The sequence below is a fragment of the Oncorhynchus keta genome, chromosome 7 (genome assembly GCF_023373465.1).
Source record: "Oncorhynchus keta strain PuntledgeMale-10-30-2019 chromosome 7, Oket_V2, whole genome shotgun sequence".
Classification (NCBI taxonomy): domain Eukaryota; kingdom Metazoa; phylum Chordata; class Actinopteri; order Salmoniformes; family Salmonidae; genus Oncorhynchus; species Oncorhynchus keta.
The window spans coordinates 2,764,347-2,785,349 of NC_068427.1; the positions used below are offsets into that span (position 1 = coordinate 2,764,347).

The 21,003-nt window shown below is 42.2% G+C and overlaps 1 protein-coding gene across 1 annotated transcript in view; it reads left to right on the top strand.

Annotated features, from left to right (window-relative positions):
• si:ch211-269e2.1 (cohesin subunit SA-2) overlaps positions 1–21,003 on the top strand; it is a 53,143-nt gene that overhangs the window by 6,167 nt on the left and 25,973 nt on the right. Inside the window, exons 2-16 of the mRNA XM_052521863.1 lie at positions 1,198–1,325; positions 4,059–4,146; positions 4,765–4,929; positions 5,183–5,279; positions 5,440–5,513; positions 8,877–8,948; positions 9,146–9,350; positions 10,172–10,323; positions 10,451–10,524; positions 12,564–12,687; positions 13,111–13,209; positions 18,265–18,344; positions 18,843–18,950; positions 19,064–19,184; positions 19,270–19,387. Coding sequence (XP_052377823.1) covers positions 1,282–1,325; positions 4,059–4,146; positions 4,765–4,929; positions 5,183–5,279; positions 5,440–5,513; positions 8,877–8,948; positions 9,146–9,350; positions 10,172–10,323; positions 10,451–10,524; positions 12,564–12,687; positions 13,111–13,209; positions 18,265–18,344; positions 18,843–18,950; positions 19,064–19,184; positions 19,270–19,387 — 1,621 coding nt within the window. The 5' untranslated portion in view covers positions 1,198–1,281. The remainder of the gene's footprint in view (positions 1–1,197; positions 1,326–4,058; positions 4,147–4,764; positions 4,930–5,182; positions 5,280–5,439; positions 5,514–8,876; positions 8,949–9,145; positions 9,351–10,171; positions 10,324–10,450; positions 10,525–12,563; positions 12,688–13,110; positions 13,210–18,264; positions 18,345–18,842; positions 18,951–19,063; positions 19,185–19,269; positions 19,388–21,003) is intronic.

Genomic DNA, 21,003 nt, shown 5'->3' on the forward strand with positions numbered 1-21,003 from the left:
TTAGTGTATGTAAACTTCTGACCCACTGGAATTGTGATACAGTGAAATATTCTGTCTAAACAATTGTTGGAAAAATGACTTGTCATGCACAAAGTAGAGGTCCTAACCGTCTTGCCAAAACTATAGTTTGTTAACAAGACATTTGTGGAGTGGTTGAAAAATGAGTTTTAATGACTCCAACCTAAGTGTATGTAAACTTCTGACTTCAACTGTACATATGAGATGAGTAATGTAAGTGGCATTGTTTAAAGTGACTAGTGATCCATTTGTTAAAGTGGTCAGTGATTGGGTCTCCATGTAGGCAGCAGCCTCTCTGAGTTAGTGATTGCTATTTAGCATTCTGATGGCCTTGAGATAGAAGCTGTACTTCAGTCTCTCGGTCCCAGTTTTCATGCACCTGTACTGACCTCACCTTCTGGATGGTAGCAGTGTGAACAGGCAGTGGCTCGGGTGGTTGTCTTTGGTTTTTGCCTTCCTGTGACATTGGGTGCTATAGGTGTCATGGAGGTCAGGTAGTTTGCCAATGGTGAAATGTTGTGAAGACTGCACCACTCTCTGGAGAGCCTTGCGGTTGAGGGCTAAGAAGTTTCCGTACCAGGCTGTGATACATCCTGACAGGATGCTCTCGATTGTGGATATGTAACAGTTAGTCAGGGTTTTGGGTGACAAGCCAAATTTCTTCAGCCTCCTGAGGTTGAAGAGGCGCTACTGCGCCTTGTCCACCCACACAGTGTGGTGAAACATTTCAGTTTGTCGTTGATGCGTATGCCGAGGAACTTTAAACATTCCACTTTCTCCGCTACTGTCCCTTCGATGTGGATAGGGGGCTAATCTAATCTAATCCTGCTACAACAGGGCTAATCTAATTTCCACCGTGAGTACACTTCCAATTGAAAGTCCACAGAAAACAAATGAATGCTACACATTTCGACCGTCTTTTTCAGGCAGTGCTTGTACATCTCAATGGCCCTATAGGCCTCCCTCTCTATTCAAGTACAGCTATTATATCTGGCTAATGATATGCTATTATTTGCTTCCCTAAATAAGGCATTGCCCCTTTATTAAGAGCAATTGCCTGACAGCATGGACATGCTCTTGCCGGTATTTTACATTTTTATATACAGAATGCACTGCAAGTCTATGGTGTAGTTGTACAGATATTGTGATGCAGTATCTACATGTCTCCCTTTTCAACAGCAACTCTGAAACATCACTGGACACATCTATACTCATAGCTCTACACTGAAACACACACCAGCTCCTGTGGGATGATGTGAAGAGATGATAGCAGAACCTACAGTCACCTCCAGGTCCTCAGTACAGAAGTAAGCAACGTTCTTCTTAACGCTATTTCATAGATGGTGTTTTAACTTTCCACTCTCTGAAACCTCTTAATCAAGCTGATTATGCAAATATTGTAGCCAGGGTGCCTGACTGTTTCTGTTATAAACAATGCTAATGTTTTGTCTTAGCAAATAAGACGACAACAGATTGTCTAAAGCAGAAGCAGACTTGCACTCAGGCTAATGCTGTTGTCGTAGCAGTAATATCATCTATTGTGTTGGGATTCAGTCAGTTATAGATATGCCTAGTAGCTTTCCAGATATGCACTCAGTTGCGCGGCAGTAGATGGGATAGTTGACGATGGGCGGCTCCAGAGAGGGGCTTGATGGTGCTGAAGTGGTATATACACCATAGATTACAACCAAGCAAACCCTAAACTACCCAAGTAAAAATAACTGGTGCCCCACTGGAGTTGACACCTGATATAGAAATTGTTAGATTGCGTGCACTGGAACACTTCTCTGAACGATCATGCGATGATGGGACATGCCATGCTGGCCAGACAGCATCAGATAAATGGGAAAGAGGGATGCTGTTTCACTCGCTTGGCTGCTTTATCAAAGGTTTGGAATTCTGACCCAGTTTTTTGTTTTTTTATTTAACCTTTATTTAACTAAGCAAGTCCGTTAAGAACAAATTCTTATTTACAATGACGGCCTACCCCGGCCAAACCCTAACCCGGACGACGCTGGGCCAATTGTGCGCCGCTCTATGGGACTCCCAATCACGGCCGGTTGTGATACAGCCTGGAACTGAACCAGGGTTTGTAGTGATGCACTGAGATTTACATTTACATTTAAGTCATTTGGCAGACGCTCTTATCCAGAGCGACTTACAAATTGGTGCATTCACCTTATGACATCCAGTGGAACAGCCACTTTACAATAGTGCATCTAAATCTTTTAAGGGGGGGGGTGAGAAGGATTACTTTATCCTATCCTAGGTATTCCTTAAAGAGGTGGGGTTTCAGGTGTCTCCGGAAGGTGGTGATTGACTCCGCTGTCCTGGCATCGTGAGGGAGTTTGTTCCACCATTTGGGGGGCCAGAGCAGCGAACAGTTTTGACTGGGCTGAGCGGGAACTGTACTTCCTCAGTGGTAGGGAGGCGAGCAGGCCAGAGGTGGATGAACGCAGTGCCCTTGTTTGGGTGTAGGGCCTGATCAGAGCCTGGAGGTACTGAGGTGCCGTTCCCCTCACAGCTCCGTAGGCAAGCACCATGGTCTTGTAGCGGATGCGAGCTTCAACTGGAAGCCAGTGGAGAGCGGAGGAGCGGGGTGACGTGAGAGAACTTGGGAAGGTTGAACACCAGACGGGCTGCGGCGTTCTGGATGAGTTGTAGGGGTTTAATGGCACAGGCAGGGAGCCCAGCCAACAGCGAGTTGCAGTAATCCAGACGGGAGATGACAAGTGCCTGGATTAGGACCTGCGCCGCTTCCTGTGTGAGGCAGGGTCGTACTCTGCGGATGTTGTAGAGCATGAACCTACAGGAACGGGCCACCGCCTTGATGTTAGTTGAGAACGACAGGGTGTTGTCCAGGATCACGCCAAGGTTCTTAGCGCTCTGGGAGGAGGACACAATGGAGATGCTGTGCCACTCGGGTTGTCATGTCAACACAGCTGTCAGTGCTACGAAGCACAACCCGCTATCAGGGTTGAGAGAACAGAGACTAGCACAACAGGAGATGTATACACATTATTGTACATGGTGAACCCAAACCTCTCCCTGACCAGTTTCAACATGAACTGTGCTAGCTAACATAGCTAGTTTGTTGCTAGCTTGGTTTGCTCATTGCTACAGTAGCTAGCTGCATTGGTGTTTGCATTGTCCGATTTGCTAGCTAGCTAAATTGTACAGGCTGCATTTCTTGTATATACATGCTGTTACAATAACCAAACAGTTGGATAAACAAATAATTTGTGAAACCACAATGTAATGCAGCAGATGGCATGGGGTGAGTTTAGAATCTTTGAACAAGCAGCTTTAATTTGATTGGCTGTTGCATGCCATTTTAATTGTGTTTGAGTTCATGTAACAGCAAAGTTGCTTGAGATGATGTCACCTGCAACAGAAATTGTGTGAAAGTTGCTTCATATAACCCTAGCCTAAAGGCATCAGCCTGCTTCTGTTCGGCTGACTAGGCAAACCTAACGTGTGCTCGCATATTCCCTTAAGACTTTCAGTGAAAAAAGCGTTAATAGTACTATTTGTCCATCTCGAGATACCGTAGTCAGAATTAATCTAAAATAACTCAAGAAATGTGTCGTTGCTGTTTTTGCTTACTAATATGTTTGGTGCAGTATTTAACAAGTGGAAAAATTTAAGCTGAAAACTAGTCGTCTCTTGTTGAATGACAACAAACACTTAATTGAAGAATCCCTACTTTGGTACCAATCACCAACGGAGGGACATAGACTTCAGTTACCGACTTCGGCTTGCCTCGAGAAACAAATGTGCTCACAAACAGCCGGAAAACCTTTATCAAAGACACATTTGTGTTGTTGTTGAAATAACGTCACAAAATGTCATCATAATGATGCCCAAACTGTTTTCGGATGGGAAGCATGCGGACGCCTTAAGGCCTGCCCATAATGCCGGCCCTCTCTATGCAGAAAATCCACTATCTACAGTTGATTAAATACAGGCCTAGGTTAATCATTTTCTGAATAATGCCCTGTGTGGTAGTTGTTCATCATTATCATCTGTGATTTTCCCAGTGAGAACTTGGCTGTGGACGCAAACTCCTCTGGAGCTGTCAATCACACAGTGGGCGGAGCCCGGAATGAGAACAGACAGAACATTTTGGTGGGTGCTGATAATTTACATATTCCAATCTCACCTCTGGTCATGTAGAATTTCAATGCTGGTCATTTACACATTGTAGCATTTCAATGCTGGTCATTTACACATTGTAGCATTTCAATGCTGGTCATTTGCACATTGTAGCATTTCAATGCTGGTCATTTACATATAATAGCATCCACAGGAGACTGGTGAGCGAAGGACATGCTCATAATAACAGCTGGAATGGTATCAAACACCTAAACCATGTGTTTTGATGTGTTTTTGATTCTGTTTATTCGGTTCTAGGGATTATTATGAGCCCGTCCTCCCAATTAAGCTGCCACCGGCCGCCTATGATAAGATCTACAATGGCACAGATACATATTACACAGGCTACTTTACAGCCTACTACCAGGATGGGTTGTGCTTTGATTGGGGAGCACTGTTGGATACTTTCTTGTTCAGTTAACATGATAATCAGATAAGGATATTAAAAATTGTTTATCAAAGAATTTACTATGTAGACTTTGTATATAGACTTTGGGTACTCAGCCAAGAATGTTCCAGAAACCGTGTGCAAATATTCCTGTTTGGGTGTCTGTGTTTTGGTTGGCGGTCTCCCTGTATTTAACCCTTCAGAGAGGGAAGAGGAGGGCACGGGGGGGCTCTGAGAATGCCAAACGCAGACGCACCAAGGTAACCAATGGCAGTCTGGGTCGGGCACAGAACAGACACCTCAAACATGGGGACATTGAGGCTGTCACATTGTTCGAGGTGGTCACCATGGGCAGGAGTGCCATGCAGGTACGAATAAACCCACTGGGCACACACTGGTTGAATCAACATTGTTTCCATGTCATTTTAATGAAATTACAGTGAACCAATGTGGAATAGATGTTGAATTTACGTCTGTGCCTAGTGGGAAGATCTATTTTTTTTTTTTTGTCATAATAATCCCTCCAACAATGCTGTATGATCTTTAGGACTTGGTCTTGTATCTGACACCTTTGTTTCTACATGTAAAGTGGGAGAGTTTGTCTGTCTGTCTTCCCTGCAGGCTGTAGTTGATGATTGGATTGAGGCGTACATCACAGACAGAGACTCTGGCCTCCTGGACCTCATTAGCTTCTTCATCCAGTGTTCCGGTTGCAAAGGCAAACACACACACACACACACACACCCAACCCTCCCCAACACCCACCAAATGCATACATGATTAGAAGACGTTAACTATAAGGGAATAAGTCATGTAATGTAGTATGAGGTATTTGAATACAAGTTGTTACATACTGTAGTGCTTGTCACCCTTTCCAGGTTTGGTGACAGCTGAGATGTTCCAAAGCAGGCAGGATGATGTCATGAGGAAGATGGTGGAGGAATTGGATGAGGTGTGGGTTTGGCAGTCATTGTGTCCTCTCTGTCTACCATCTATATTTGAAGAGTTTTGTTGCAAAATGTAATACCAACCCATTTTTCAACAACAAAAATCTGAAATGCTTATGGGTACCTTTTGTGTGTAAAATATTACTGTTCTCAGAATGTATATAATAATTGTTTAGCTGTTTATCTATCCACTTAGCAGGAATGGAATGTCTATATCATAAATATCTCATTACTGTATTGATTTCTTTTTTTTTAAATATAAAAATATTGTGAAAGGGACTGTACATTTACCTGGAGGAGAATGGTCATGCTTTTTCAATTTCAGTCAAGGGAAGGGTTTAGATTTTAAAAATAATTTTTAAAAATCTACTCCAGGGGAGGGCCATGTTTCTCAGTGTTTTAGAATTAGTTGCTTATTAGGCTACCTATCGGGTGTGTGCCTGATGTCGCTCCTCACCTCTGATTTTCCACTGGGCGCTTAATATTACTCCTATAGGCTATTTAGTATGGTCTCAATCAAATTATCCATAGGCTATGAAGTGCATGCTCAGAGAAGCACAGAGCAAAGTTGTATTTCTAAGAGAGCTGCTTGGATAGTGTATATACAACTAGCCTGCCTTACACACTGCAATGAATATTCCAACCCTGAGCCCCGGCCTGCTCTGCTCTTGCTGGTCAAAAGAGGCCTACCTCTTATTCCTATTTAAGAAATAAGAGGTAGGTCTACCTGTTTGACAAACAAAGTTAGGCTATATAGGCTGCTATATCCATAGATGTCAGTCAATTCCTCCACCCACCATGTGCTCTTTAAATAGCCTATATGTCAAGGGCTGTTAAGTTCATACCAAGACTCTATTTGAGGGGGTATGAGTGGGTATGCCATAGGCCTACTTTTTATTAAAGGAAACAGCAAAAAGCACAGGCCTAACCCTTGTTAGCTTAAGATTTTGAAGAAAATAAAACTGATCCAATTATATAAAGTGATCTATAACAGCGTTTTGGTCCGTGATGCTTTAATTATTGTTTAGTTTCTTTGACACTCCCGAGGCTGACTTTGATTGGGAAGTAATCTAATTCTGTCATTATCAATTGATAAAGCTATTCACTTGATGTAAAATAGATGTTTTAACCCAGACATCTTTTAGGGAAACACTTGTGACCTTCTCTCGTTGGGTTAAGCCACGGAAGAAGAGTAGTCAGCAGTTAAAGCATACATTTGGGGGTGGAAAGGTAGGCCTAACTTTTGAAAGTACCGTGCTCAGATTTCATTATTTGCAGACGAGACACTGCTTTGGCATTGGATAAATAGGATAGATTCATGCAACGCTTTTACTTTAAAATAGATATTTTCGCCTCTACTCTTGCCCATGGTGGTCTGTGAAACCACAACCTTCTGACCTGCAGCCCTGTGCGCTATCAAAATTCTTAAGTTGCCATGTAATGCTTACAGGACGAAGAACAGTTTCTAAAACGGCATATCTACAGTGCCTTGCAGAAGTATTCATCCCCCTTGGCGTTTTTCCTATTTTGTTGCATTACAACCTGTAATTTAAATTTATTTTTATTTGGATTTAATGTAATGGACATACACAAAATAGTCCAAATTGGTGACGTGAAATGAAAAAAATTACTTAAAAAAAAAAAAAAGGAATATAAAAAAAAGGGGTGCATATGTATTCGCCCCTAAATAAGATCTGGTGCAACCAATTACCTTCAGAAGTCACATAGTTAAATAAAGTCCATCTGAGTCACATGATCTGTCACATGATCTCATTTTATATATGTGTATATATACCTGTTCTGAAAGGCCCCAGAGTCTGCAACACCATCAAGTAAGCGGCACCATGAAGACCAATGAGCTCGCCAAACAGGTCAGGGACAAAGTTGTGGAGAAGTACAGATCAGGATTGGGTTAAAAAAAACATCACACGGAGAACCATTAAATCCATTATTTAAAAAAAAAATGAAAGAATATGGCACCACAACAAACCTGCCAAGAGTGACTGCCCACCAAGACTCATGGACCAAGCAAGGAGGGCATTAATCAGAGGCAACAAATAGACCAAAGATAACCTTGAAGGAGCTGCAAAGCTCCACAGCGGAGATTGGAGTATCTGTCAATAGGACCACTTTAAGCTGTACACTCCACAAAGATGGATTTACAGAAGAATGGCCAGGAAAAAGCCATTGCTTGAAGAAGAAAATAAGCAAACACATTTGGTGTTCGCCAAAAGGCATGTGGGAGACTCCCCAAACATATGAAAGAAGGTACTCAGATGAGACTAAAATTGAGCTTTTAAGCCATCAAGGAAAACCCAACAACTCTCATCACCTGAGAACACCATCCCCATAGTGAAGCATGGTGGTGCAGCATCATGCTTGGGGATGTTTGTCATCGGCAGGGACTGGGAAACTGGTAAGAATTGAAGGAATAATGGATGCCGCTAAATACAGGGAAATTCTTGAGGACAATGACCCTAAGCATACTGCTAAAGCAACACTCGAGTGGTTTAAGGGGAAACATTTAAATGTCTTGGAATGGCCTAGTCAAAGCACAGACGTCAATCCAATTGAGAATATGTGGTATGACTTAAAGATTGCTGTACACCAGCAGAACCCATCCAACTTGAAGGAGCTGGAGCGGTTTTGCCTAGAAGAATGGGCAAAAATCCCAGCGGCTAGATGTGCCAAGCTTATAGAGACATACCCGAAGAGACTTGCAGCTGTAATTGCTGCAAAAGGTGGCTTTACAAAGTATTGACTTTGGGGGGTGAATAGTTATGCACGCTCAAGTTTTCAGTAAATTGTTTTGTCTTATTTCCTGTTTGTTTCACAAAAAAAATTGCACCTTCAAAGTGGTAGTATGTTGTAAATTAAATGATACTAATCCCCCAAAAATCAATTTTAATTCCAGGTTGTAAGGCAAGAAAATAGGAAAAATGCCAGGGGGGATGAATACTTTCGCAAGCTACTGTAAGCCTCTGGTCTGTCCAAGAAGTGAGGGTTATTTTCTCAGTAGACATGTTCTCTGCTATCCACTTTCTTTAAATTATTATTTTGGGGATAGGGGAGTGTCCTTTTTTTTGTTTTTCAAGTGCTCAGGGAGGGTTAAGGTGAAATATATTTTGCTGACGGGAGGGCCATCCATTTTCATTTCAGAGAGGTCTGATTTTTCTCCATGTAACCTGTATAAATAATGTTCAATCCCTAATTTGTAGTTATTTTTATAAAAAAAGACATTTGTCTCATTTGACTGTGTAAACCCTAGCAGTGCTTCAAGATTATGGCAGATATATGTGCCGTTTTGCAACAACATGATTATTTCTCTGAAATGAACTCTGATAAATAATTGTGTGTGTGTGTGTCAGGATTCAGGCCTGCAGTATAAAAAATTCCTGGCCTTCCCGTGGATCCTCACAGTCACGTGGCCCATGGACATGGTCAGTTTCAGATACGTATTTACATTTAATAAATTAAAGCACTTAACATGAAAATGGGGAACTAGATTTGTAAAGTCCCGCACTTCAAGTTTAGTCAAGTTCAAGTTTTCATAGCTACCAATATTCCCTCACTTAGTTTCCCTCTCTCTGTGTCTCTTTCCATCTCTCTCTGTGTGTTTGTGCGTCTGTCTGTGTAGGACAGTGGGGAATATCCTCTCACCATGTCTGGTCCGTACTGGCGCCGGTTCCGTGGTGAGTTCTGTGAGTTTGTGTCGGTGTTGGTAACCCAGTGTCAATACAATGTGATCTTTGACAGCTACCTCATGGACACACTCATCTCTCTGCTCACCGAGCTGTCCGACTCCCGTGTACGAGCCTTCAGACACACCTGCACATTGGCAGGTAACAAAAACACATACACTGGCAGGTTGCGCGCGCACACACACACACACACCCCTGCACTCTGGCAGATGTCACACACGCATGGCAAAGCACCTCTAAAGATGCCCAAGGGGTGTGTGTGTGTGTGTGTGTGTGTGTGTGTGTGTGTGTGTGTGTGTGTGTGTGTGTGTGTGTGTGTGTGTGTGTGTGTGTGTGTGTGTGTGTGTGTGTGTGTGTGTGTGTGTGTGTGTGTGTGTGAAATATCAAATGGCTTTATTGATGACGTCTGAAGTGTGAAACTACTAATGACTCAATAATTCATGCCTTCTGGGAATGTTAAAATGTCCGAAAGTTATGGGTTGTAAAGATGGGTGTCAGAAGTATTACAATGTATATGTACTCTTTAATCTGTCTGCATATTTCAAGATGGTCATATGAGGGTGTAGTGAGATACCCAATGGGTTGGACAATACTTTCCTCATCAATCAGAAAGAAAAAATTTAAATAGTTTAAATATATCTTTAAACTGGAAATGTTCCAATCCTCTGTTCACACAATGGAAAGATCAAATGCTTTACAATCTAAAAATTGAAAGTGGGCGACAGAGATTTTGAGGCCATGTGGCGAAAAGTGGTACGGGAGCTGGAGATGTGGGTCTTGGCAGGTGTGATGTAGTTGATGTTTGTATGATGTTGTCGTTTGTATGTGTACGTTTTGTATTTATAAAAGACTGTATTTAATCATATAAAAAAAAGAGTGCAATAGAGCAAGGAGTTGCAGCTGTAGCAACCTCCACCAGGATGTTGAATCTGTATGACCTCCTCCTGTTTTGACCCCCATAGCAATGAAGTTGCTAAGCTCTCTGATTGGAGTAGCCCTTAGTCTGAGTGTGAGTATAGAGAACAGCCAGAGACTGGGCGAGGTGGAGAGAACCAAGACATCAGGAAGACGCAACTCACCAAGACTGGAGAGAATACACAGGAAGACCACAGAGGTGAGTGTGTGTCAGTGCAGGTGTGTGTCAGTGCAGGTGTGTGTCAGTGCAGGTGTGTGTCAGTGCAGGTGTGTGTCAGTGCAGGTGTGTGTTATGTCACACCGCATTTTACATGTAACTTCTTCAGCTGCAGGATAGAAGGGTGGAAATAGAGAACATGATGGATGCCATATTCAAAGGAGTCTTCCTGAAGAGATACCGGTAAGCATGCTATTTACTCTACTCACCCCATTTGTGTTTTCAATCAGACCTGGATTGAAATGTTTATTACAGTGCCTTGCAAAAGTATTCGGCCCCCTTGAACTTTGCGACCTTTTGCCACATTTCAGGCTTCAAACATAAAGATATGAAACTGTCTTTTTTTTGTGAAGAATCAACAACAAGTGGGACACAATCATGAAGTGGAACGACATTTATTGGATATTTCAAACTTTTTTAACAAATCAAAAACTGGAAAATTGGGTGTGCAAAATTATTCAGCCCCTTTACTTTCAGTGCAGCAAACTCTCTCCAGAAGTTCAGTGAGGATCTCTGAATGATCCAATGTTGACCTAAATGACTAATGATGATAAATACAATCCACCTGTGTGTAATCAAGTCTCCGTATAAATGCACCTGCACTGTAATAGTCTCAGAGGTCCGTTAAAAGCGCAGAGAGCATCATGAAGAACAAGGAACACACCAGGCAGGTCCGAGATACTGTTGTGAAGAAGTTTAAAGCCGGATTTGGATACAAAAAGATTTCCCAAGCTTTAAACATCCCAAGGAGCACTGTGAAAGCGATAATATTGAAATGGAAGGAGTATCAGACCACTGCAAATCTACCAAGACCTGGCCGTCCCTCTAAACTTTAAGCTCATACAAGGAGAATACTGATCAGAGATGCAGCCAAGAGGCCCATGATCACTCTGGATAAACTGCAGAGATCTACAGCTGAGGTGGGAGACTCTGTACATAGGACAACAATCAGTCGTAAATTACACATCTGGCCTCTATGGAAGAGTGGCAAGAAGAAAGCCATTCCTTAAAGATATCCATAAAAAGTGCTGTTTAAAGTTTGCCACAAGCCACCTGAGAGACACACCAAACATGTTGAAGAAGGTGCTCTGGTCAGATGAAACCAAAATTGAACTTTTTGGCAACAATGCAAAACGTTATGTTTGGTGTAAAAGCAACACAGGTCATCACCCTGAACACACCATCCTCACTGTCAAACATGATGGTGGCAGCATCACGGTTTGGGCCTGCTTTTCTTCAGCAGGGACAGGGAAGATGGTTCAAATTGATGGGAAGATGGATGGAGCCAAATACAGGACCATTCTGGAAGAAAACCTGATGGAGTCTGCAAAAGACCTGAGACTGGGACGGAGATTTGTCTTCCAACAAGACAATGATCCAAAACATAAAGCAAAATCTACAATGGAATGGTTGAAAAATAAACATATCCAGGTGTTAGAATGGCCAAGTCAAAGTCCAGTCCTGAATCCAATCGAGAATCTGTGGAAAGAACTGAAAACTGCTGTTCACAAATGCTCTCCATCCAACCTCACTGAGCTCGAGCTGTTTTGCAAGGAGGAATGGGAAAAAATGTCAGTCTCTCGATGTGCAAAACTGATAGAGACATACCCTAAGCGACTTACAGCTGTAATCGCAGCAAAAGGTGGCGCTACAAAGTATTAACTTAAGGGGGCTGAATAATTTTGCCCGCCCAATTCTTCAGTTTTTGATTTGTTTGAAATATCCAATAAATGTCGTTCCACTTCATGATTGTGTCCCACTTGTTGTTGATTCTTCACAAAAAAAAGACAGTTTTATATCTTTATGTTTGAAGCCTGAAATGTGGCAAAAGGTCGCAAAGTTCAAGGGGGCCGAATACTTTCGCAAGGTACTGTATGTCTCTTTCAAATGCATTTTCAAAATAAGTATTTAGACAGTTGAAGTAGACTATTGACTATTGCATGTACTGTATTACATCTACAGTAAGTTTGAACACACCTACTCATTCCAGGATTTTTCTTTATTTTTACTATTTTTCTACATTGTAGAACAATAGTGAAGACATCAAAACTATAAAATAACACATATGGAATCTTTTAGTAATCAAACAAGTGAGATTCTTTAAAGTAGCCACCCTTTGCCTTGATGACAGCATTGCACACTCTTGGCATTCTAGGTGTGTCAACTTTTGACTGATACTGTACTTGTAATAAAAGTAATTGTTTATATTTTGTCTTCTGTAGGGATGTGCTCCCAGAGATCCGGTCCATGTGTATGGAAGAGCTGGCTGTATGGATGAAACTTTACAGTCCAGTGTTTCTGACTGACAGCTACCTCAAATACATGGGCTGGATGATGCATGACAAGGTAAGCAACAACCACCACCACAACAAAAACATGTAGCCTGCACAAAGACACATTTAGTTAGGAGTCTTGGTTAATTAGCTTAACCATCTTTACTTGCAGAAACAAAGGCTTGTTGAAGTTTAAAGTCAGTGTATCATTTTGTGTAATTGGTTTTCCGTTAGAACACGTTATTTTGTTGTCACAACTGCAGAATCTAACCAGATGTTGCAAGGTGTTAGCTGATGTCAATCTCACTGAGCTCTAAAGTTAACTGCTCAAGGTGTGACAGGATAGCTTCTTGGTTTGCAGTTCTCTTCAAGTGACGATGTGTTGTGCAGAGGATGCTGGGATCATGTCCTGGCTGAGGAGTACAGGGACAGAATTCCCTCTGTTACACATAAACACAATTTTAAACTGTACACACACTCTTCCCCCTCCCCCTAGCTACCTGACGTGCGTCTGAAGTGTGTGTTGGGGCTACAGGGTCTGTATGGAGACCCGCTCCTCCTGCCCAAACTAGACCTCTTCAACAGCCGCTTCAAGGTACAGTGTGTGTGTATATGTGTGTACAGTACATGTGCCTGCGCACGACCCAGTGTGTGTGTGTGTGTGTGAGTATACTGCATGTACGTGCTTGCCTGTGTGTGTTTGTGTGGGTAGATGCATGCGTGTTAAATGGGCAATCCGCTGTTGCTACATGTATTTAACACTACCGTGTTAACTACTACTACAAGGCTTGGGATCACTTAGACATTTCCTCGTTTTTTTAAAGAAAAGCAATGTTTTTGTCCATTTTAAAATAACATAAGTGATCAGAAATACATTGTTAATGTTGTAAATTACTATTATAGCTGGAAACGGCAGATTCTCTTTATGGAATATCGACATAGGCAGACAGAGGCCCGTTATCAGCAACCATCACTCCTGTGTTCCAATGGCACGTTGTGTTAGCTAATCCAATTTTAATACTTTTTAAAGGGCTAATTGATCATTAGAGAACCCTTTCGCAATTGTTAGAACAGCTGAAAACTCTTGTTCTGATTAAAGAAGCAATAAAACTGGCCTTTTTTAGACTAGTTGAGTATCTGGAGCATCAGCATTTGTGGGTTGATTACAAGCTCAAATGGCCAGAAACAAAGACCTTTCTTCTGAAACGCGTCAGTCTATTCTTGCCTAGAAGGCCAGCGTCCCGGGGTCGCCTCTTCACTGTCGATGTTGAGACTGGTGTTTTGCAGGTACCATTTAATGGAAGCTGCCAGTTGAGGACTTGTGAGGCGTCTGTTTCTCAAACTAGACACTCAAATGTACTTGTCCTCTTGCTCAGTTGTGCACCGGGGCCTCCCACTCCTCTTTCTATTCTGGTTAGAGCCAGTTTGCGCTGTTCTGTGAAGGGAGTAGTACACTGCATTGTCCGAGATCTTCAGTTTCTTGGCAATTTCTCGCATGGAATAGCCTTCATTTCTCAGAACAAGAATAGGCTGACGAGTTTCAAAAGAAAGTTGGGACGGCAGGTACCCTAGTGGTTAGAGCGTTGGACTAGTAACCGAAAGGTTGCAAGATCGAATCCCTGAGCTGACAAGGTAAAAATCTGTCGTTCTGCCCCTGAACAAGGCAGTTAACCCACTGTTCCTAGGCTGTCATTGAAAATAAGAATTTGTTCTTAACTGACTTGCCTGGTAATGTAAAGGTAAAATAAAAAAGTTATTTGTTTCTAGCCATTTTGAGCCTGTAACTGAACCCACAAATGCTGATGCTCCAGATACTCGACTAGTCTAAAGGTCAGTTTTATTGCTGCTTTAATCAGAACAACAGTTTTCAGCTAACATAATTGCAAAAGGGTTTTCTAATGATAAATTAGCCTTTTAAAATGATAAACTTGGATTAGCTAACACATCGTGCCATTGGAACACTGGAGTGATGGTTGCTGATAATGGGCCTCTGTACGCCCTTGTAGATATTCCATTAAAAATCAGCCGTTTCCAGCTACAATAGTCATTTACAACATTAATGATGTCTACACTGTATTTCTTATCAATTTGATGTTATTTTAATCGACAAAAACAAGGACATTTCTAAGTGACCCCACATTTTTGAATGGTAGTGTATGTACAGTACCAGTTAAAAGTTTGGACACACCCACTTTATTTTTGTAGAATAATATTGAAGACATCAAAACTATAAAATAACACATGGAATCATGTAGTAACCAGAAAAGTATTAAACACATTCTTCAAAGCAGCCACCTTTTGCCTTGATGACAGTTTTGGACACTCTTGGCATTCTCTCAACCAGCTTCACCTGGACTGGTTTTCCAACAACGAGTTCCCACATATGCTGAGCGCTTTTTGGCTGCTTTTCTTTCACTCTGCAGTCCAATTCATCCCAAACCATCTCAATTCGGTTGAGGTTGGCTGATTGTGGAGGTCTGATGCAGCACTCCATCACTCTCCTTCACGGTCTAATAGCCCTTACACAGCCTGGAGGTCTGTTGGGTCATTGTCCTGATGAAAAACAAATGACACTAAGTGCAAACCAGATGGGATGGCATATCGCTGCAGAATGCTGTGGTTGGTTAAGTGTGCCTTGAATTCTAAATAAAGACACGCTGGTTGGAACCCAAAATCTCAAATTTGGACTCATCAGAACAAAGGACAGATTTCCTCCGGTCTAATGTCCTTTGCTCATGTTACTTGGCCCAAGCAAGTCTATTCTTCTTATTGGTGTCCTTTTGTATTGGTTTCTTTTCAGAAATTCGACCATGATGGCCTGATTCTGAGTCTGTTCTGAACAGTTGATGTCTGTTACTTGAACTGTGAAGCATTTAATTTTGCATTTAATTTTGTCTTAAAGTAATGATGGACTGTCATTTTGTCTTTGCTTATTTTAAGCTGTTCTTGCTATAATATGGACTTGGTCTTTTACCAAATAGGGTTATTTTCTGCATACCACCCCTACCATGTCACCACACAACTGATTGTCTCAAATGCATTAAGTACTTTCTCCACTATGCAATTTGGTTTCCAAGCTGGTCATGGGTGCACCTCAGCCACGCTCAAGGTTCTACATTATATCATAATTGCATCAATAAAAGATAGCACTGTGCAGCCGTCTTCATCGACCTGGCCAAGGCTTTCGACTGTCAATCACTGCATTCTTATCGGCAGACTCAATACCCTTGGTTTCTCTAATGACTGCTTCGCCTTGTTCACCAACTACTTCTCAGATAGAGTTCAGTGTGTAAAATCGGAGGGCCTGTTGTCCGGACCTCTGGCAGTCTCTATGGGGGTGCCACAGGGTTCAAATGTCGGGCCAACTCTTTTCTCTGTATATATCAATTGTGTCGCTCTTGCTGCTGGTGATTCTCTGATCCACCTATACGCAGACAACACCATTCTGTATATATTTGGCCCTTTGGACACGGTTAACAAACCTCCAAACGAGCTTCAATGCCATACAACACTCCTTCTGTGGCCTCCAACTGCTTTTAAATCCTAGTAAAACTAAATGCATGCTCTTCAACCGATTTGCTGCCCGCACCCGCCCGCCCGACTAGCATCACCACTCTGGACGGTTCTGACCTAGAATATGTGGACAACTACAAATACCTAGGTGTCTGGCTAGACTGCAAACTCTCCTTCCAGACTCATATTAAACATCTCCAATCGAAAATCAAATCTAGAATCGGCTTTCTATTTCGCAATAAAGCTTCCCTCACTCACTCCGCCAAACTTACCCTAGTAAAACTGACTATCCTACCGATCCTCGACTTCGGCGATGTCATCTACAAAATAGCTTCCAACACTCTACTCAGCAACTGGATGCAGTCTATCACAGTACCATCCGTTTTATTACCAAAGCCCCTTATACCACCCACCACTGCGACCTGTATGCTCTAGTCGGCTGGCCCTCGCTACATATTCGTCGCCAGACCCACTGGCTCAAAGTCATCTATAAGTCTATGCTAGGTAAAGCTCCGCCTTATCTCAGCTCACTGGTCACGATAACAACACCCACCCGTAGCACGCTCTCCAACAGGTATATCTCACTGGTCATCCCCGTAGCCAACACCTCCTTTGGCCGCCTTTCCTTCCAGTTCTCTGCTGCCAGTGACTCGAACAAATGTCAAAAATCACTGAAGCTGGAGAATTATATTTCCCTCACTAACTTTAAACATCAGCTAACCGATCACTGCAGCTGTACATAGCCCATCTGTAAATAACCCACCCAATTTACCTACCTCATCCCAATATTGTTTCTATTTACTTTTCTTCTCTTTTGCACATCAGTATTTCTACTTGCACATCATATGCTCATCTATCACTCCAGTGTTAATTTGCTAAATTGTAATTACTTCGCTACTATGGCCTATTTATTGCCTTACCACCTCATGCCATTTGCAAACACTGTATATAGTCTTTTTTTCTATTTTTTTTCTATTGTGTTATTGATTGTACGCTTGTTTATTCCATGTGTAACTCTGTTGTTTGTGTCGCACTGCTTTTCTTTATCTTGGCCAGGTCGCTGTTGTAAATGAGAACTTATTCTCAACTAGCTTACCTGGTTAAATAAGGTGAAATAATGAAGAAAATATAAAAATATATGGCCTATTTGGGGCCTCTCGGGTGGCGCAATGGTCTAAGGCACTCCTGCACAGTGCTAGCTATGCCACCAGAGACTCTTGGTTTGAGCCCAGGCTCTGTCGCGACCTGGAGGCCCATGTGGCGGTGCACAATTGGCCTAGCGTCGTCCGGGTTAGCGAGGGTTCGGCCGACAGGGATATCCTTGTCTCATCGTGCACTAGCGACTCCTCTGGCAGGCCGAGCGCAGTGCGCGCTGACCAGGTCGCTAGGTGTACAGTGTTTCCTCCGACACATTGGTGCGGCTGGCTTCCGGGTTGGATGCGCGCTGTGTTAAGCAGTGCGGCTTGGTTGGGTTGTGTTTCGGAGGACGCATGGCTCTCGACCTTCGCCTCTCCCGAGTCCGTGCAGGAGTTGTAGTGATGAGACAAGACAGTACCTACTAACAATTGGATACCACGAAAAAGGGGGTAAAAAAAATATATATATGTCCTATTTATTGCCTACTCTTCTACATTTGCACACACTGTACATAGATTTGTCTATTGTGTTATTGACTATGTTTGTTTGTAACTCTGTTGTTTTTGTCGCACTGCTTTGCTTTATCTTGGCCAGGTCGCAGTTGTAAATGATAACTTGTTCTCAACTGGCCTACCTGGTTAAATAAAGGTGAAAAGAAATGTAAAAAATACAATTAAGCAGGTTGACAATGTCAAGAGTGTGCAAAACTGTCATCAAGGCTAAGGGTGGCGTCTCTGAAGAATCTAAGATGTATTTTGATTTGTTTTAACACTATTTTGTTTACTACATTATTTCATATGTGTTATATCAGTGTTGATGTTTTCACTATTCTACGATGTAGAAAATAGTCAAAATAAAGAAAAACCCTGGAATGATTAGGTGTGTCCAAACTTTTGACTGGTACTGTGTGTGTGTGTGTCAGCTTTATTCTAAAACAGAGGCTCTGTTGTCATTTCAACTGCAGATTTACCCTTTTAACTGTGCTATCTGCTCTCTACAGGACAGGATGATCTCTATGACTCTGGACAAGGACCACGAGGTGGCAGTTCAGACCCTGAGACTACTCATACTCATCTCCCAGTGAGTCATTGTCTCTCTTTTACACACACAAACACACAAACTATCCAGAGACATATACAGTATTTATTGGGTTTTGTCATTGCTGTTTCTGTCTGAACATTCGGAGAGCATCCAGAATCTCCTCGGTTGTTAGGTTATAATTGATGCTTTTGAGTTGCGCTGTTTATTTCTGAACGCTTTCAAATCCTCAAATGTCGAGTGAATATGAAATGTGTTGACAACACAGAGACTTGGATACACATTATCACGAATGCCACTCGGTCAAAATGACTTCAATTCGCTGCTTGTTTGCAGCGGGTCATTTCACGGGAAATTGTTGGAGGCGCTCGCGTATTGTTACATCACCAAAAGTTTGAGGATAAAGGTGCTAATATGACATCCATTCTAAAATACTTAATCAACTTCCCCTCCTCTCTTTGGCCATCTATCTCTCTTTGGCCATCGCCCCTTCTTTCCTTTACTTTCTCTCTCCAACCCCTCCCTTCCCCTACCTCTTAGGTCAGCTGATGAGGTTATTAATCCTGAGGACTATAAGCAGCTGTTCCAGTTGGTGTACTCCTCACATCGTCCTCTGGCTACCACCGCAGGAGAGCTGCTCTACACACGGTCAGTGCAGTGGGTTGGCCATAGACCATATACATTAGCTGGGGTATCTATAATAGTGAGAGTAAGTGAATGGGGGCCAGAGTCACTGGTGACATTCTCATCTCTGCTGTTAGGCTGCTCAGCTCCCCTACTCCGGCACCTGACCTCCGAGAGGGGGCGAGTGAGCAGGACACACACACACAGCTGACGACAGCCAGAGTGAGGGCTCTGCTGCACTTCTACCAGGACAGTGCGGTAAGAGAAAGTGCCTGTGTGTTGGTATGTATCCTGTTTCTACATCAGCACAGGTGGACAGTGAATGTGTCTATTCTCTTTCTAGCTCCATCAGCATGTAGTATACCTGGTAGACAGTCTGTGGGACTGTGCTGGTGCCATGCTGAAGGACTGGTCATCTCTTACCTCGTTACTGCTACAGGACCCCTCCACTCAGGATGCAGGTCAGTGTGTATCAGGGTTTCCGTTAGCTGGTAACAGCCGGCATTTGGCCGCAAAAATTATAATGAAATGCCGATTAAATAAAATTGTAGTTGGTCAAAATAAATCCCAGATTTGGTTTCCTATCATACCCCACCATTCTCTCACTCCTTTTGCGTTGCCTGACATGCCCGCTCCTGCTGCTGAGGAAAGTGAGAGGGGAGCCCTGGCCTTGGCTACTGTTGATTGTGAAGATGGAGGCATCTTTCCTTGACGTAAACAAAAATGAGAGGAAAAAGAGTATGCCCAAAGATAGTACAGTATGGTTTAGAAACTCAGTGGTATGCCTATAGTGAAACGCCTACAAGGGGAATGTCTGAGAAGAATGTTGGCGTTGCCAAAGGCAGACTACTGTGTGCAACTCGCTATCCAGGTAGGATGTAATTTTGGAACTTTTATTTATTTATTTTTTATTTATAATTTATTTTATTATTATTATTGTATAGCATTGTTATTGTAGGAATGTTTATTCATCTAATTCAGTTGAAATATACAAAATGAGTTTTGTTTCATTCTGTTGAGACATTTTTGTTGGCGAAATTCAATTTGATTTGTCTTTTTTAAATGGTGTGGTCCGTAAATAGTTAAGTTACAAGTAGGCCTGTTGTAGAATAAATATTATTGATCTCAGCCTATTGATGTCATTTGTTGGGTACGGTAGGCACTAGCCTTTTGTTGGTAATTGCTGCAATATAGCCTGTTCCAATCTTTTAACTAGTTCATATGTGTTTTGTTTCATTCTGTTGAGCCATTTTCTTTGGCTAAAATAAGTTCCAACTAATGTTTGCTGCAATATAATAAATGCTCATATTTTCCCTATAAACAATAGCTTGGCTTGACTTTTGATATTGTACATTTTGGTGTGGCTATTCAGCTGTTGCTTCACTAACTTTTTCCTCATTTCGTCCGCACTATTCACCGTCATTTCCGACCTCTCGTCCCTTCGTCCAAAATCTTTGCCAGGCTTCGCTTGCCCCGCCATCCTCTTGTTTTGAATCTGAGTCACTTCCGGGTCATGATTTTTTTTGGGAATACTTCATAATAAGAGTCCTGTCCTGTAATTAATCGTTCATTTTTGTTTTTAAATAGACACACTTATTGACATCTTATACTAGTTATTAAACAATAATTTCTTAAAGTAATTATGTGATTTATTTTAATTAGATTTTCAAGCCTACATGTTTAACAATGTGTGTGTACTCCAATGACTATGTTGTGCTCCTATCATCTATGTCAACACCCCTGTAGTTCTTTGCTTACACCCACACTCTGAGCCACATGACATCAGCATCTGATTTAGAACTGGGAAAACTAGGGATGGTGTCCAGAATGGCACCCTAATATGGAATATTAGCCAGGGAATAGTGCTGTTTTGAATAAATGGGGTCTATTGCTCTCTCCTTGGTTAATTCAGGTTTAGCCTTCAAAGGGAGTTTTAACTTGCAGTCATGTTTAACCTAACGCACAACTGAGCGCTAAACTAGCAACGGTTTCATATTTGTTCTAAACCCCAGCTAAATTAGCCTATGCTAAGTGACAGAGCAATAGCACCAGAGGGTGTATGCAGAGTGCAAAAGCT